General features: G+C 33.5%; 1 protein-coding gene across 1 annotated transcript in view; it reads right to left on the bottom strand.

Moving 5' to 3' along the window:
* Positions 1-12920: 12920 nt before the first annotated feature.
* The window catches only part of LOC124354529 (protein canopy 4-like), a 29590-nt gene continuing 25648 nt past the window's right edge, over positions 12921-16862 (bottom strand). The window contains exon 5 of the mRNA XM_046805056.1: positions 12921-16642. Within this exon, the coding sequence (XP_046661012.1) occupies positions 16403-16642 (240 nt within the window). The 3' untranslated portion in view covers positions 12921-16402. The remainder of the gene's footprint in view (positions 16643-16862) is intronic.

Below are 16862 nucleotides of genomic sequence, written 5' to 3'. Positions count from 1 at the left end.
GTTTTGGATAACAGGTGATATAAAACAAAAACAAAAAAGCTCATAAACATATGAAATATTTATAGAAGTGCATTAAAAAATGAAATTTTGAAAGAAAAATAAAAAAAGAAGATGGAGCTTAGAACTTATTTAATATCAACAAAAACAATATTATGACAATAAAATTTACAATTCAAGCAATAAATAACAATGAAATAGAAGATAGTAAATTTAGAGGCTTGAAAAGCCTCCTGTGAACCCAAAGCAAATAACAATATTTCATTGATTGATAAAGATACAGTTGTGTGTGATCGAGCCAGTTCTTATAAGTGAATTATTTAATAATTATTTCATTAATGTGGTTGAACTCTTGCCTCACCTTGATTTGTTAAACCAAATGTTGAAGAGCTAGTTATTAATGATGAATAAAATATTTTACTTGATAAGTTTAGGTTTATAACTGTTACAGAATATGATGTAGAAAAAATTATGTCATCATTTGAAAGAAAATTTTCAGCAGGAATAAATGATGTATCTGATCACCTACATCCCAGTGATCATCATGAAAGAAGTAAGGTAATTTCTGTCAAAACCTCTTAACACATTTAATAAATTCTGCCTTAATGTCAGATATTTTTCAAAATAAATTAAAGATAGCACAGATTGTCTCCATACATAAAAAAGACGCAACGACCCAATTAAGCAATTCAAGATTCAAGATTCAAAATTTCTTTATTTTACATAAATCGTTAAGATTAGTAATGGCGTCAAATACAAAGTTACTAACTATTACAGTGTAGAACATTAATTAACATATTATAAAACATGTAATGTTACATGATCAGTGATTATTACTTGACACAAATGTTAAAACTGTTAAAACATTAAAAATAAAGCAGTGTTAAATGAATACAATCTGGCTGCATATGAAACTTCTACAGAGAAAAATGTACATATGAAATAGAATGAAAAAATCTAAAGTTAACATTGATGATACAAAACGAAACAAGTTGGAGTTAAAAATGGACATGTCAAAGTTTGTGTTAAAATGCTCTATCAAAGTGGTAAAATTAATTTCAAGTTAGTGCTAGTTGAAATGTTGTTTCCAGTTATAGAACTCTGCTAGGCTGTAGAAGGGTCGGTCCTGAAGCCAACTCTTCAGGCGGCGTGGAAAACTTTTGTACTTCTGTCTTCTTAAGGTCTTCTGGTAGAGAGTTCCACATTTTGGCGCCAGTGTAGCTGGGTTTCTTCTCAGTCCTACTAGATTGATGCACAGGAAGGCAGTAGTTGGTTGCGTGCCTGGTGTTATTGGTGGTGGATCTGTGCTCCATTTCTTGCCGCGTCTGGCGCCTTGATGTGTATATAAGTCACAACTTCTAGAATGTAGATGCTTATGACTGTGAGGATCTTCAGGCTCTTGAAAGTGTCTCTGCATGTTTCTCTTGGTTGAAGGTTCCCTAGAATTCTGATTGCTCTTTTTTGTTTTAGGAAGACACGTTGTAGGTTAGTGTTAGTTGTTCCTCCCCATACAGCTATTCCATAGCGTATGTGTGACTCAAAGAGTGCATAGTATGCAGTCTTGGTAGTTGTGGTGTCACTTATACTTCTCACTCTTCTCAGCACATACAGTCCTGTGCTAAGTTTCTTGCAGAGTAAGTTGATGTGTTGTGTCCACGATAAGTCTTCGTCAATTGTAACTCCAAGGTATTTGGTGGAGCTAACTTCATCAAGTTCTGGTATTCGTGTGACAACTTCTCTGTTTCTTCTAGTACTAGTTGTTTTGTTTTCTTTTCATTGAGGACAAGGTCATTATTGTGGCAGTATTGGATTGCCATATTTATGGCTGTGAAGGAATCAATTTCTAGTTGTTCTGTGTTTTCTCTGCCAAGTAATAACACTGTATCATTATGCGTACATTAAACAGTTGCAAATAGAGCTCAAGGAGTTTAGGAAAGTCGTTTGTAAAGAGTATGTACAGAAACAGGGCCTAGAACCGATCCTTGAGGACTCCTCTTGTGATCTTCTTCGGATGTGATCTTACTAATTCTAGTTTTCCATTGTTATAGTGTTTTATCTCCACCAGTTGTTTTCGGTCTGTTAAATAGCTTTTAAACCACTCTTTTGTTGTTCCCCGAATTCCTAGTGATGACAGCTTTTTAAGGAGATGTTTGTGGTCAAGACAATCAAAAGCTTTACTATAGTCAAGCAGAATAGCAGTAGTTGTATTTCCTTCTTCCTGTTGTTCAATGATGAATTCACCAGACTAATCAAAGCAGTGGTTGTGGATTTTTCCAGGCATTAAAACCATGTTGGTATTTTGTCAGAAGTTGATTGTTTGTTAGGTGTTTTAAAAGACGAGATAGAACTATTTTTTCAAAAACTTTTGATATGGTTGGAATTAAGGATATCGGTCTATAATTAGATGGTTGTGCTGTACATCCTTGTTTGTGTTTTGGATATACTTTTGAAAGTTTCAAAGCTAATGGAAAGGTTCCAGTAGAGAATGATTTGTTAGCAATATGAACTAAAGGCTCTATAAGGTCGTCTTTACACAATTTTAATAGCCTAGAGGAGACTTCAATCATAACCTGAGGAAGTTTTTGGTTTAAGTTCATTGATAATTTTGGAAATTTCCTCTGGATCAGTTGGGCTTAGGATTAAGTTGGGAATATTTCCCTGTGTGGGATTGGTTCTGTTTAAAGTGGTTAGTATTTGGGTTTTTTACTTGCTATTGTTTGATCGGCTGCATTAATAAAGTAGGTGTTTAAGTGGTCTACCATTTCCAATGGTTCAGATACTATGTTTCCATTTATGTTGAGATGTGTTAAGGCACTGTTGTCTGATTTTGCTTTTCTTTCTAGATTAATAAAATTCCATATTGATTTTGTTTTTGTTTTTCAGCCGTTGCAATTGTTTGATATTGTGTTTTGTTTCCTCAAGAGACGTAGTTGGAGATCGTATTCCTTCTTTAATAATATGGCAGTTTGCCTATGTTCCTCCCTACCTGTAGTATTATAGATGTTTTGTGCTTTGAGGAAGTCCTTTTTCAACTGGTATGCTGTGGGGTCAGACAGAGCATAATTCTTTTTCCTTCTTCCTTGTCTTGATTTTATTTTTGGGACATGCTTCGTAAGGGCGGTAAGAAAGGGTTGCTACTAAATTTAGCGTAGGCTTCATCAGCTTCGTCGGTATTATAGACCTCTGTCCAGTTTTGCTGGTTTAAGAGTTCTTTTAGAGACATCAGATTTTCTTCGCTCATATTTCTTCTTTCTGCTATAGTGTGGTTCATAGGGGAGGGTGAGGTATGATTTATAGTGCATATTTGCCCTGTGTGGTCTGAAAATTCCTGTTTCAATTACTTCTACCTTTAGGTTGTCTTCTGGGATGTTGCTGCATACACAGTCAATTGACGTCCTTGATGTTGGAGTAATTCTGGTAGGTGGGAGGTCTAGCCTATATAAGTTGTAGCTGGTTAAGGTTTCAGTCAATAAAGTAGAGTCATGATTTCTGTTAAGAGAGTCAATATTTAATGTCCCCCCATTAAGATGACTTGATGTCTGTGTGTCTGTATGGTTTCCAAAGCATCAGATATTGCTTCAAGACTGGTCTCAAGATTACTTTTGTCCTGTAAACCCCTATGATTCGTGAATAGACTTTTACCTATTTTAAGATTTATGGCAGTCATTTCGCATGTGAGTTCAATCGAGAAGTGCTGGATGTTAAGAGCTGTGCTATTGTTTTTTAGGTGATCTTTAATGAAGATTGCAACTCCTCCCTTTAGGTGATTTTCTCTGCTATATTCTGTTAGCAAGGAGTAACCAATTATTCTTGTGTTGAGCATTGTTTCTTTTTTTTTTGACCATGTTCAGTTAGAATTACTACCGTCAGCCTTATGCGTGTATAGGAGAGCGTTTATCCTGTCAATTTTGTTTGCAATCCGGTCTGTGTTTTGATGGAGTATAGAGAGAGATTTTTTTATTTAGGTTGTTTGTTCGATAGTGGGATTTATTACTAAAAAAGGCTGCAGTTGAAGTGTTGAGGAATTAGGTGATGTAGTTGGAGTGTTTGTCCTGCTGATAACTGGTTCAAGGTCATTATTTTTTACCCATAACTGGCAGTAGAAGTTAATATTTTGTGCAAAAAATTTCTTCAGTACTTTGATTTATAGGTTTTATTTTTGCATGTAGGGGTGGTGTTTTTACTGAAGTTCAAATTTTGGGTTTTCTGATTGATCTGTGCTGGATTTGCCAGTTAGAGTGCAGTGTTTCTTGCTGGATATCCGTGCACTTTTTTGCGACCTGAAGGGAGACGCTGAAAAAATTCCTCTTATCACTTCTTTTAGAAGGCTGTTTCCTTTTATTAAATGGCATCTTGTCTACGGATCCAGTCATACTATGACTCAGTTTGTGTGTCAAAGATTGACTGTCTCTCTCAGTCAATTCATGGCTCAGTTTTTTGGTTGGAGTTTGTCTGTTTTCTCCAGGTCATTTCGTAACCCAGTTTTTGTGTCAGAGTTTGGCTGTCTCTCTCGGTCAGTTCGTGGGTCAGTTTTTGTGTCGGAGTTTGACTGGTTCTCCCTGTCACACTGGGCGTCAGACTGTGTAAAAGTAGGGTTTTATCTGGAATGTCATTATTAGTAGCATAAAGTCTGGTACTATTAAGAGCTGTCTTAGAAGCCTTTAGGAAACTCTTTAGATGTTCATGGGCCGTTCTGGCTTGTTCAGAAAGTTTTTCTGCAAGTTCTTCACCAGTTTTCTGACATGTTGTTTAACAAATTGGATTTTAATTCAAGTTTCTTTTTTGAGGTTTGTCATGTTATTTGTAAGGTCGTATATTTGTTCCTTTAGTAAGATAAAGTTAGATTTTTCTTGTTTTACTTGCTCTTCAAGTTGGCTATTTTGAGTAATGAGATTCAAGTTCTGTGAGGATAGGTTATTTATTTGATCACAGAACTGTGTTTTTTCTATTTCAGTTTGCTCAATCAGTTCTTGTTTATGATTTTGTTTCAGCGTATAGCTTATTTTTCAGAAATCTATTTCTTCTTGTAATTTGATATTTTCAGCGGAGAGGTCGTGGGTTACTTCTTCTGCTGCTATTAGTTTGTCTTCCAGTTCTAGTTGATACTCAGATTTTCTCAGTTTTTCTTGATGAAGTTTTTCTTTTAAGTATTTTATTTTCATATAACAGGGCATTTCCAACTTTCTGCAGCGATAGATAGAGACGTTTCATCATGGTCCAGATTATTAGTTTCAGAGAGGTCTTGAATTTTGGTTTCAAGCTCTTCTATGTTAATATTAGGAGATTCTGAGCTATGTTTACACTTTTCACATATCCAAGATATGGTTTCTTCAGGGGTCAGGTTTTTTAGTTTTTTTTTTCCGGCCAATTTAGACATCGTGAGTGATACCACAAATTGCAGAGTCCAGAGCAGCGGATAGCTTGGTATTTCACTCCAATGTTACAGATGCCACAGGGGTACTTAGACATCGTAGGGTTTGTGATATATGTCAAACAGCTGCAGTACACAGTAGATAAGTACACAATTATAGGCCAGTATCGGTACTTCCAACATTCTCTCTCTTAGATTTACGAAAAAGCTCTGTATAATCAGTTAATGCCTTACCTTGAGAGGAATGAGTTGGACAGCCAACAGCATGGTTTTCGACTAAGCAGATCAACAATAACAGCTGCTATAAAATTAAAAACAAATATTACTAATGAAGTAGACACAGGAGAAAAGGCTTTATGGATCTAACTAAAGCCTTTGACAGTGTTGGGAATGATAAACTATTGCTGAAGCTCAAGAATATTGGTTTCCAAGGTAAGGCGTTAGAATTATTGGAGTCATATCTCTCTTACGCAGCAGTACATAGAGATAAAGTTTAAAGAACAAATTTATATTAAATCAGCTTTTTATCATTACAAACAATTCGTAACAAGTGGCAAGAATCCACTTTAGAACCTTTACTTTATTGTGCTATATTACAGGACTACCACAGGTCTAAATAATTCAATGTATCTTTATGCTGATGATGCTAACCTAATAGTAACTGGAGAAAATAAAGACTGTATAGAGAGCTCAGCGCAGGAAAATCTATTATCGCTTAACAAATTCTTTATTCAGAAAAACCTACTCCTAAATGGCTAAAAAACAAATTACATCTCATTTTGCACAAAGGAATGTAAAACCAACTGGGAATATAACTTACAAATCAACAACATAAAAATAAAAGAGATGGAGGAAACAAGTTTTCTGGGACTTATTATTGACAAACATCTAAGTTGGGATGATCATATCATGCACGTTAAAACAAATCTCTTCTGGATTATTAAAAAGAATGTCTTAGTTGTAATTTGGAGGTACTAAAAATAATTTACTTTTCCCTAGTGCACTCCAACATTTGGTATGGAATATCAGAGTATGGGGCAACCACTAAGGAAAACTTGGAGAGAGAATCTTTATTTTGAAATTGTCAAGATTTGAAATGGCGTTAATCAATAAAAAATACAATCATGAATACTTACTTACTGCTTACTGCCGTGGGCTCTTGGTACCCCAGGTGGTACTTTGCCTCGCCAACACACTGCCTCCAGATCTCTCTATCCATTGCCTCTTCTTCCCAGTTTTCTTATGTCTCTTCTGATCTGGTCTCGCCATCTCAACTTGGGCCTTCCTGGTGGTCTTGAATACAAAAATTAAATTAAATTAGTCATTCCAGTGTTTCCCAGTTGAGGAACTGATTGATGGTGTAGAATGGTACAGAAGCCAGTTCAGCTGTCTATGTTTCAGCACCTCAGGGTTGTTACTCTTGATGTCTTCTGGTAGTCGACTGAAAAACTTGGCACCAGCCAAGTTTCTTCTCAAATACGGCTTCTTTGTGTGAGTTGGGAAGCTGAAGTTCTCTGCATATCTTGTGTTGTAGATATGTTGATGACCATTTCGCTGAAGGTGATTAAGACTGTGGATTCTAGTACATATAAATTTATAACTGTCATTAGGCTCCATTCCTTGAAAACCTCTCTGCAGCTTTCCTGCCCATTTCAGTTAGCCAATATTCTTACTGCTTTCTTTTGTAGTAAAATCAGAACACGTGATAAATTCTTATTTGCTGAGGCACTGCAAACAGTAATTCCATACCTAATATGACTTTCAAAAAGGGCATAGTATACTGTTCTGGTTGCTTCTACAGTACTGATTTCTTTTGTTCTTATAATTGCAAATAAAGCACTGCTTAATTTGTTGCAAAGTGTATTAATGTGTCTTTGCCAAGAAAGATCTTCATCAATAACAACTCCCAGTTACTTAAATTCTGTCACAGACTGTAGTCCAGGAATGTCAGATACATCCCCTTTCTTCCTACCAAATGACATCTGTTTGGTTTTCTGTTCATTGAAAACAAGATAGTTTTTGTTGCAGTACTCAAGGGTTACACTGACGCCAATGTAAGCGTTAATTTCTAAACATTTCCAAGCATTTATTTTCAGAGAGAAGTATTGTGTCATATGCATACATTATTGCATGACTGAAATGATTAATGAAAGCTGGAAGGTCATTTGTGAATAATGCAAATAAAACCAGCCCCAAAACAGACTCCTGAGGTACACCCCTTGTCACTGATAGGAGGTCAGAACTCGTGTTACTTGTCATCCCTCTATAAGACTGTTTTATTTCAACCAGTTGACTTCATCCAATCAAGTAACTATTGATCCATTTTAATACTGTGTCTTGAATACCAAGTGACTCCAGTTTGGCTAGTATATGGTCATGGCTGGGACAATCAAATGCCTTACTGAGGTCTATGAAGATGCTTGTAGTGATATAGTCCTCCTCAAAGTTGTCTAGGATATATTCCACTAATTCAACAATGACTGTGGTAATTGACTTTCCCTTTCTAAAACTATGCTGGCTCTCTGTTATAGATTTTTTTTTCTAGATATTTAAAGAGTAAAACCAGTACTAGTGTCTCGATGATTTTAGAAATGGATAACAACAAAGAAATTGGCCTGGGTTTTTTTATGGAGAGGAATAACTTTGGTAATTTTTCATTTTTGATGAGAATTTGCCTTTTTGGAGTGAAGTATTTGCAATGTGCAGAAGGGGAATAACAAGTTCATTTGTTCATGTTTTATCAATTTAGAAGGAATCCCATCTTGACCAGTTGAGGCTTTGGCTTTAATAGAATCTATCATTTTTTTATATCTTTTGATGTAGACTAAGGAAAAGAATCCAGAACCATCATGATATTTTATGGTTGAATGTTCCTCACTTGTGTGAAAGTCTTTTCTCTCGCCATTTATCACATCCCATATTGCTATGGTTTTGTTGTCAGGCTTATTTACAGGATCGTATTGTTTTTTTTTTTTTATGAAAAAGCTTTCTGCTTGTCTTCATCTTTGCCTAATATAATATATGTCTCATAAGCTTTAAGAAAATTAATTTTTAAATCTGTAGCTTCTTTGTCATAGAAAGGTTTTGTCTTGTGGTTGAAATTATTTCGGGTCTTTTTAAATGGGCATAAGTAATTCATTATCATAGTCAGGATGTCAACAAAGTTATTGTATGCTTCATCTGCATTTCCAGATTGCACCACTCTCTCCCAGTTTTGATCTGTCAAGTCTTGCCTTATTCTATGTTCTTGTGGTTGAAGTTTTGACAAGTTGAATAAGATACATATTTTAATATCATTCATGGGCAAGGTACAATACTGGCCTTTGTGATCTGATTGTATTGAGAATCTCCACTGAAACTCAGCTGTATCAATGTTTGTACTAACAAATCAATTGACGTTGCACTAATAGCAGTAATTCTGGTTGGTGGCAGTTCCAATTCTGAAACATGCTAGGTTGCCAGAATTTCTGAGAAGGCTCTCGTATCTCATGAGTCAATCAGGCTGTTTATGTAAATGTCTCTAGTTATTAATGTCAGAATTTTTAGGGTTAATCTTATCTAACACTTCAGTTATTATACTTATTGCCTGATCAATAGCAGCAGTGGTGGCCCATAAATGCCTAACACATATAGGTTTTCTTTTTTGTCAAGTATTATTTTTACTGCAGAGACTTCACATATCATTTCTGAACTAAGACTTTCTATGTCTAGACTTAGTACCTCAGTCGGTAACTCACTTTGTTTGTAGATAGCAACTCCTCCTCTAAGATGTCTTTCCCTGCCGAATGCACTGACCAATGTGTAATTAGCAAGTTGTGCACACATTATAGTATCACTCGAGTCCACGTTCTGTACCGTTATTATAGTACATATATTAATTGACTTTGGAGCTAATATTCTATAAATCAGAACAACTTTTCGGAAATACTTAATTTATTCCGATTTAAAGTTCACCCAAAAATTTAACAAACTTTAGATTTGATTTTCTTCCAAAACTTCTCACAATCGGTCAAATCTAATTAAGAGTCTGATCTAAATTAAAATGAAATTAAAAATGTATACTTCTCCAAAATGGTTTAAATTAACAAAATAAAATAAAAAGTTCTCTTCTCAAAATATTCAAAATCAAAATAACACAAAACTTGATATTAACTTTATGACCAAAATCTAATTTACAATACTTCAAAATTGAATTAATTCTCAGACTCTATAATATGGGAAACTTTAGAAATTTAATCACAACAGTATAAAATAAAAGATATTAACTAAACGCTGGTACGGGACTTACTACTTTGAAGACTATGGAGGCTGAAAGGAAACTATTACGCACTTAAAGAAAATTTAAAAACTTGATTTAAATTACACCCGGTAAAAATTACTCTATATCCCAAACTATAGGATTAGAGGAAGAACTACTGATTCTAAACTCGACGTCTGTACGCTGTGATCGACACTCCAATACTGCTCCCCTCTCTCAAGCCAACCGGCTCGGGAACGTATCACCTTAGACATCTCGATCAGCTGATTTACCGGTCTAACCAACAAACAATGTCCACGCACCGCGTCTAGTTAACAAGGAGCCTACTTCCTACCGCGATTCAGCATAATGATTATAACTATGGTACAGTTCTGTGAGCACTACTATGTCAGGTTTGTAGCTATTTACAAAATGATTAATTATTTCAATTTTATTGTTCATTCTATTGATATTTTGGTGAAATATAGTTAAGAGGAGAAGAGCTGTTTGTGGTCACAGATTTTGGATTTTCCTCTTTGTTAATGTTCCATTGTCTAAAAATAGGATCTGTTTAGGAGTGAATACTTCTGTGCTCAGATTTTTTTAAAGGTGGTTTTGCTGTCTCCACCAGTGTTATAAGTTGTATCTTTCAGTTTTTTATAAGGGGTGGTTTGCTTGACTCCACCTGTCATGATTTTTTTCCTAAGATGGCTGGATTAATTGCATCTGTGTCATAGGAAAGGACTTCCTACTATAGTTGACTTGTTAGGCGACGCTTTATTAGTGTTTGCCTCTTTATAGTTATTCAGGAGTTTTGAATCAACATACTGTTTGCTGTGCCTTATCCATTTAGTAAGGATATGTGGCTGGAGCTATGTACATAAATGACAGTAAGCTGAGAAATGGCAAGAAGGCAGTGTGGGAAAGAGGAGTAAATCTCCTAATTGCTAGGTGATGTCCGTACAACTCCAATATGTGGAGCTTGCTTACCCTATAACCTGATATTCATGAATTGTAGAGACATCATACCCTTGTCTTGAAAATTGTAATTTTTCCACCTGTTTAAAAACTAGTACGTTTGTGTCTTTCTTTATTGCTGGTAAGTTAATGATGTCAACAAAAGTCTGTTTCACATGCTCTTTTTTCAATACCACTAAAAGGGATACCTTTTTCAATATGACTTGCTTGGTTAATTTAAAAAAAAACGCACAGTCCTACAAAGATTCCTTGGATTGTCTTGAAGTTTTGTTGTTTGACATGTCTTTAGGCGATTTTTAAAATCCGCTGCTCCTTCTTTTGTGGGGTATAGAACCAGGTTACCTTTTTTAAGGTTGTTAAAGATAAAAGTTGTTTTGCCACAACCTGAACAAGATTAAACTAGGTTTTCAAAGAATAATTATTCTCAATTATAATATCCTGGAAACTGTTATAAAGTTTTAAATCATTCATTAATAATTAATTATTGTGTTCTGTCACACTAAAATGATGTGGTTTATTGCACTGGTATTTGGAGCAGTAGAATATTTTAGGTGTGACGTAGAATCAGGTGATTGCTCCCCATTGGCAAAGGCACTTACCTCTATAGTACATCACCTGACCAGATGGCATGGCATCTCTAGTTAGCTGTCCAGGCCAGCATTCATCCAAAATGTGAACCTGTGTGCCAGTGACTCTTGGTGTGAACTGTGTTAGTACTCTCATCTGTGATTTCACCTGCAAACCCGCCTTCAGTGTGTCAACTCTGTGGAAGCCCATTAGGAGGATGTGACATCTCAGGCTGTGTGTGTAACAGGTGAAGGCGACTTCGATGAGTGGCATCATGCATCTATTTAACTTTTTTCTCTCACTCTACCTTTCACCTTCCAACCCAAGTCTGTTTTAAGTCTTTATTTTGCTTTAAGATGAAAATATGGTTATTAATTGATCGAAATAGCATTATTATTATTCACCAAACCACATTCTTTAATATCTAATTATAATCACTAGTCCTCTGAGCCTGATTTACTCTTTATTTTATTCTTTACCCTCAAATTTCTTTTCTTATTAATTTAAAATAAACAATCTAATAATTTGTTTTAATATGTGTTAATTAAATTAAATAAATACATAATTTTAATTGGATTGTTTGATTTTAAATTCATATATAGAAATTCAGAAATATGAATCAATGATAAAGACAAATAAAAAAACATAAGAAATTAATTTGAAATTGTTTATACAGTGACTTTTAACAAGTATTAAGTAATATAAAAACACGTTATAAACATTTTAGGCTACTTTAATATTGAAGACATTTATTTATTCAGTTGTTTCCACACTATAAAAGATATTGAATAGATTCCTGTCATGGTTTGAACTGAGCTTTGAATAAAATCATAATTTATTCTTTTTAACCCTGTAAGCGGCAGTCAAAAACTTACCAAACAACTGATTTTAGTTTTCTGCTGAGGTTCACTAATTCCCTTAAAGAATACACATATCCAATCCCCATATTTTTGGTTAATTATAGAATGTGATTAAAATAACACAAATAATTTTTTATAAGAAAAGGGTTGTAATTATACTCTTTGCTTTTTAAGTTTTATAAAATTTAAAAATTAATGCAATTAAAAATTAGTAAAAATTGCTTTAATCTAGGATATGCAAAAGATTTAAAATTGGTTAGGCTTCATACAAAAACTGAGATTTAAAATATGCTTTATATATTTAATTTACTGCAGGGTGCTGAAGCAGCACTTGTCTTCTTTCCAAAAATAACACTGTTTTACAATACATATCTAAGATAAAATTAAATGGCAATCACATACAATTTAATTTAATTTTTTAGTCAATTGAAAGCATAATAAGAAAGTAGAATTGTTTGAATTTGTTATTTTTTCAACAGAAAAAAATGATAAAAAACTGAAAATGTATTTTACAAGAAAAACTTGTATACAAAGATGCAAGTTTAAATGATAACTAAAAAAGCCATTGCACTTCTATCACACTATATATATATATATATATATATATATATATATTCCAGTAATTTTTTAAATTATAACATTTTATGTTTTTTTAAATTTACATGCACCAATTAAATTATAAAAGAAGTACACAGTTTTCTTACACCGTAGTGGTAGCAATAATGTAGAAAAACTTACTGGAATTGAGTAAAACTATCAAATATGTTTCAGCTTGATCTAAAATGTTTTTTGTTATAAAAGTAATTAAAAACATAATGAAATTTACCAAAAATAAATTTGTGAGTTAATATTTTGTAGGTCTATAACATTATTTAATACTAATTAAATTAGAAAGGAACAAACACGCAACTTGCTGTGAAATACTTATAAGCAATTTATTCACACACAACAGATTCCAAAATGATAACAAACACACTCATACAATCTGGCACTCTACTACAGCACTGAAAGTTCAAGTTCCAAAGTGGCCAGTCTTTTACACCAGCTGCTTAAAATGAATATTAAATGTACTTTAAATGTACCTGTATAGCCTCTTTGGTTTTTACACAGTTAAAATCTAAATAATACTCAGTTTTCAAAAAGAGGGAATAAAAATTCAGAAATACAATTTACAATTGGTCTGTATCTAAATTATGATTAGTTGAGTATTTATCGACTGGCAAAGTTTTTATCGCTTGCTGCTTATACGCTATAAAGGAATTGGAAACAATAATATACAGCTACATACTATCAATAATTCTGATAGATAATAATCTATAATAAACAGGTGATTTATAAATAATTATACACTGTAATCTTATACTAAAAAATAAATAATATACACTACACAATAAAAAAAAGTAATAACAGTAAAAATAGTGTTTTGAAATGTTTTTTTTTTAACTCTTAGCTGTATACAGTAGTGTGTGACAGTGCTAACAGTGAGGATGACTTTGGATACATGCTAAATAAAGGGTTTACCACTTATTGTACTTGCTAAAATCCTTTGATATGTTAGAGAGTATTAACTACAAATCAAAAGTTGAGTCTAAATAACTTAATCTAAGATACATTTTAGAAAATTACTTGATCTGCTAAAACTTGAACCCAGATCTTTCACTAGCAGCTTGAGCTTAAAAATATTCATATGATCAATTGTTATATTAATTTAAACAAACTCTCCAATAATATAAAGTTTGTTTTTATTATTATTGGAGAGTTTGTTTAAATTAATATATCATTTCCAATAAGACAAGAGCTTCAAGAATGATCAATTGTTATTGAAATTATACATGGAAACTGTTGAGGCAAAACAAACAAACAGATTTCTGACTGAACAAGATCTTCTGGTTCAAACCACATTGAAACATTGCCACATGATTCAAATCTTTAAATATTTTGGCCTCTCTGTGGGGAGCCATCTCCAGTCAACAAATGTTAGACCAAAACCTAAAAAACATTTTAATGTTTGCATAAACATTAAAAAATTTAGTTCAGCTTATTTTCTAGTTTTTAATTGACGTTTAATCAATGTTTTCATAAATTCATAGCCTTAACAGATTTATTTGGAGCATTAAAAAAATTAACAATTTTAGATTTTCTGCTATTTACATACATATTTGACAATATAAATTTACAATGTTAATATATTTCATAATTGCAGTTATATCACAGCATGCAGTATTAAAAATACCTCTGTAATTACCTGCATGTCAACAACTACATAGGAAAAATATGTTGGACCTACAATGGATCACTGAGGTTCATCTCACATTTATATTTTCTAACAAACATTTCTTGGTGAGTAAATAAGGACTTATGTTGTATTGAAATAATGTAATTAAACATACAAAAAGCGAGATTTATTTTACATGGTATTTATGTTTATCATTGATTTATTATACAAAAATGTAATTGTCTAAACATTGTATTCTAAAAATGAACACTAAAAAATGATGCTGAAAATTACATTTTTTATTCTAATGTGAATACTATTGGACTTGGCTGCCATTTTTAGATGAATGAAGAAAATTAAGTTTCGCTTTACCAAAGTGTTTGGCTTACAAACTACTTTTAAAATTATATATAACATTACATATATTTATTTTCATATAAGCTGGCAAGTGAGAGATCCAGGTTGGAGCAAGTTACTTTTTGTAAGCAAAATTATGCCTTCGGTACAGAGCCCGCAGCGTTTCGTTCAAATGGCAGGTCTTATTTGTTTTCCAGCAATATCACTGTAGTACTGGCTGTTGATTGTTCTTTGGTCTTCAATAAAATGACAATAAATTGGTCCCTGAAAATCCCAGAACACTGTGAACATGACATTACCAGCAGATAGCTGGATCCTGAATTTTATGCATTCTCACTCAAGGTTCTGTTGTTTTGACTCTGGCTCATAATAGGGGATTCATGTTTCATCACATGTTACAATTCTTTACAAAAACCCTTCTCCTTTAGTTGAATATCAATTTTTCAACTGCTGATTTGAAGATAGGTTTCTTTGTGAGCATCCATGAGTTGTCTGGGCAACCACAGAGCACAAGTTTTCTTGTACTGCAACTATATTATGAATAATTTCATGGACAGTTAGAACACTCGAGTTTATTTGTAAACTTAACAGTTCAACAGTGATATGGCTATTGTCACGAATTCACGTGTCAATTAGAGATTTGAGAAAGGAAATCCCAACTTCGACCGGTCGTCAAATGTGTTGCTCATCAGAAACCTTTATACGACCACTTTGAAACTGTTCCACCCATTTGTAAATGTTCGAGTGATTCAAACAATTGTCTCCGTGCACTTCTAAAATTATTTCATGGATTTTACAACCTTTCTCACCTTCCGAGATTAAAAATCTGATCATTGCACGTTGCTGTTCTACGGTGCAATACTCGGAACGTACACGCCATTGTTAACTGAGTAAATTTGAGGCTATGTTTACAAAATATGATTGAACACTTGATCAGATGTCAACGCAAGGCTGCCAACTTTATGTCCTAGAAGTTTCATATGTATCAATTTAGCCGTTTTTGAGCAGTAGTAATTTGTTTTGTTACTTATTGAATGACTAAATATCTAAAAAAAACCTGAACATAAATGGTATTCTACATGACAAAATGAAATGGACTGTCTTAAAAAATGGGAGCTGTTTACAACATTTCAAAGAAACTAAAACATTAAAAAAACATACAAGTGAATATTCTCCCTTCTGTCAGATTTATACCAAGGCAGTAACATTTAGTTTAATCACCTGTGTATCATCTGTTAGTAGCAGAATTATGTGAAGCACGCATAGCCATTCCTCAGACTTGCTCTCTATAGTTTAAGAAATGTTTTGTTATTATATCTACTTACACATTATTAACCACTTTCAAATTTTGCTTCTCCGATTTTATTTTATTTTATTAATCCATTTTCAGTCTTTGATTTCAGCTTTGAAACGGCTCTCCCTCTCCCTCTCTCTAAATGAGCAGTTTTCATCTGGAATGCAAATTACTCTAGAACCTGCTTGAAACAGGTCATACAAACAGATATAATATTTTGATTACCAAAGCCATTTTTATGGTCAGAGAAACCAAAATTAGGGTTTTCCTACAATTGGAAATTTTAAACTTAGAGGAGAAGGTTTACTTCAACACACAAAGAATTAGTGGCATGGACCCTCATTGTTGGTAATCTTAAACAGTCACATGTTTTATGACAATAAAAATCACCTCTTAATTCTTATTTCACAGTTCTCTTCACTAAACAACACTTAGGACTTGGAACCACAAGTTAAGAGCACCACAAGGTTTGTAACTGCTCTTATTATTTTTATTCACAATCAATTGATCTAGGAATAACACAGGTTCATAACTCGTCACTTCCCTCTCTCTTCCTCTCAGTTCTCTTCTGTTCCCCGGCATTCCTCTCCTGCCGGTTTCCCTGCTCTCCCTTGGCCTTCAGTTCAACTCCCTCTGTTAGACATGACTGGTCCGAGTTCTTCAGGTAGCGCTGTGTGCACAAATAGCTCTGCAAGTTCTCTTCTTCTTGGTGTTTCCAATACCAGTCCTCTATCTCACTCTCGTAGTCCTCTAACAACAGCTCACACTGTAAAATTTAAAGGTGGACTAGATGAGTTTCACTTAACAGCTAAATTCTTAAAGAAAGTTTATCAGCTAACCTGACTATTTGTTGTTTTTTGTATTTGTGCAAAATGGCTCAGTTCTGAACTAATTCATATAATTAATGTTTTTGCTTGAAAACTTTCATGGCGGTTTACAATTATTACACTTATGTAAAACTTTTAAAACCAAACAACTTTTAGTAC

Source organism: Homalodisca vitripennis, chromosome 2, assembly GCF_021130785.1.
Source record: "Homalodisca vitripennis isolate AUS2020 chromosome 2, UT_GWSS_2.1, whole genome shotgun sequence".
Classification (NCBI taxonomy): Eukaryota; Metazoa; Arthropoda; class Insecta; order Hemiptera; family Cicadellidae; genus Homalodisca; species Homalodisca vitripennis.
The sequence above is the reverse complement of the archived record's forward strand: the minus strand, read 5'-3'. Positions and strand labels throughout refer to the sequence as shown.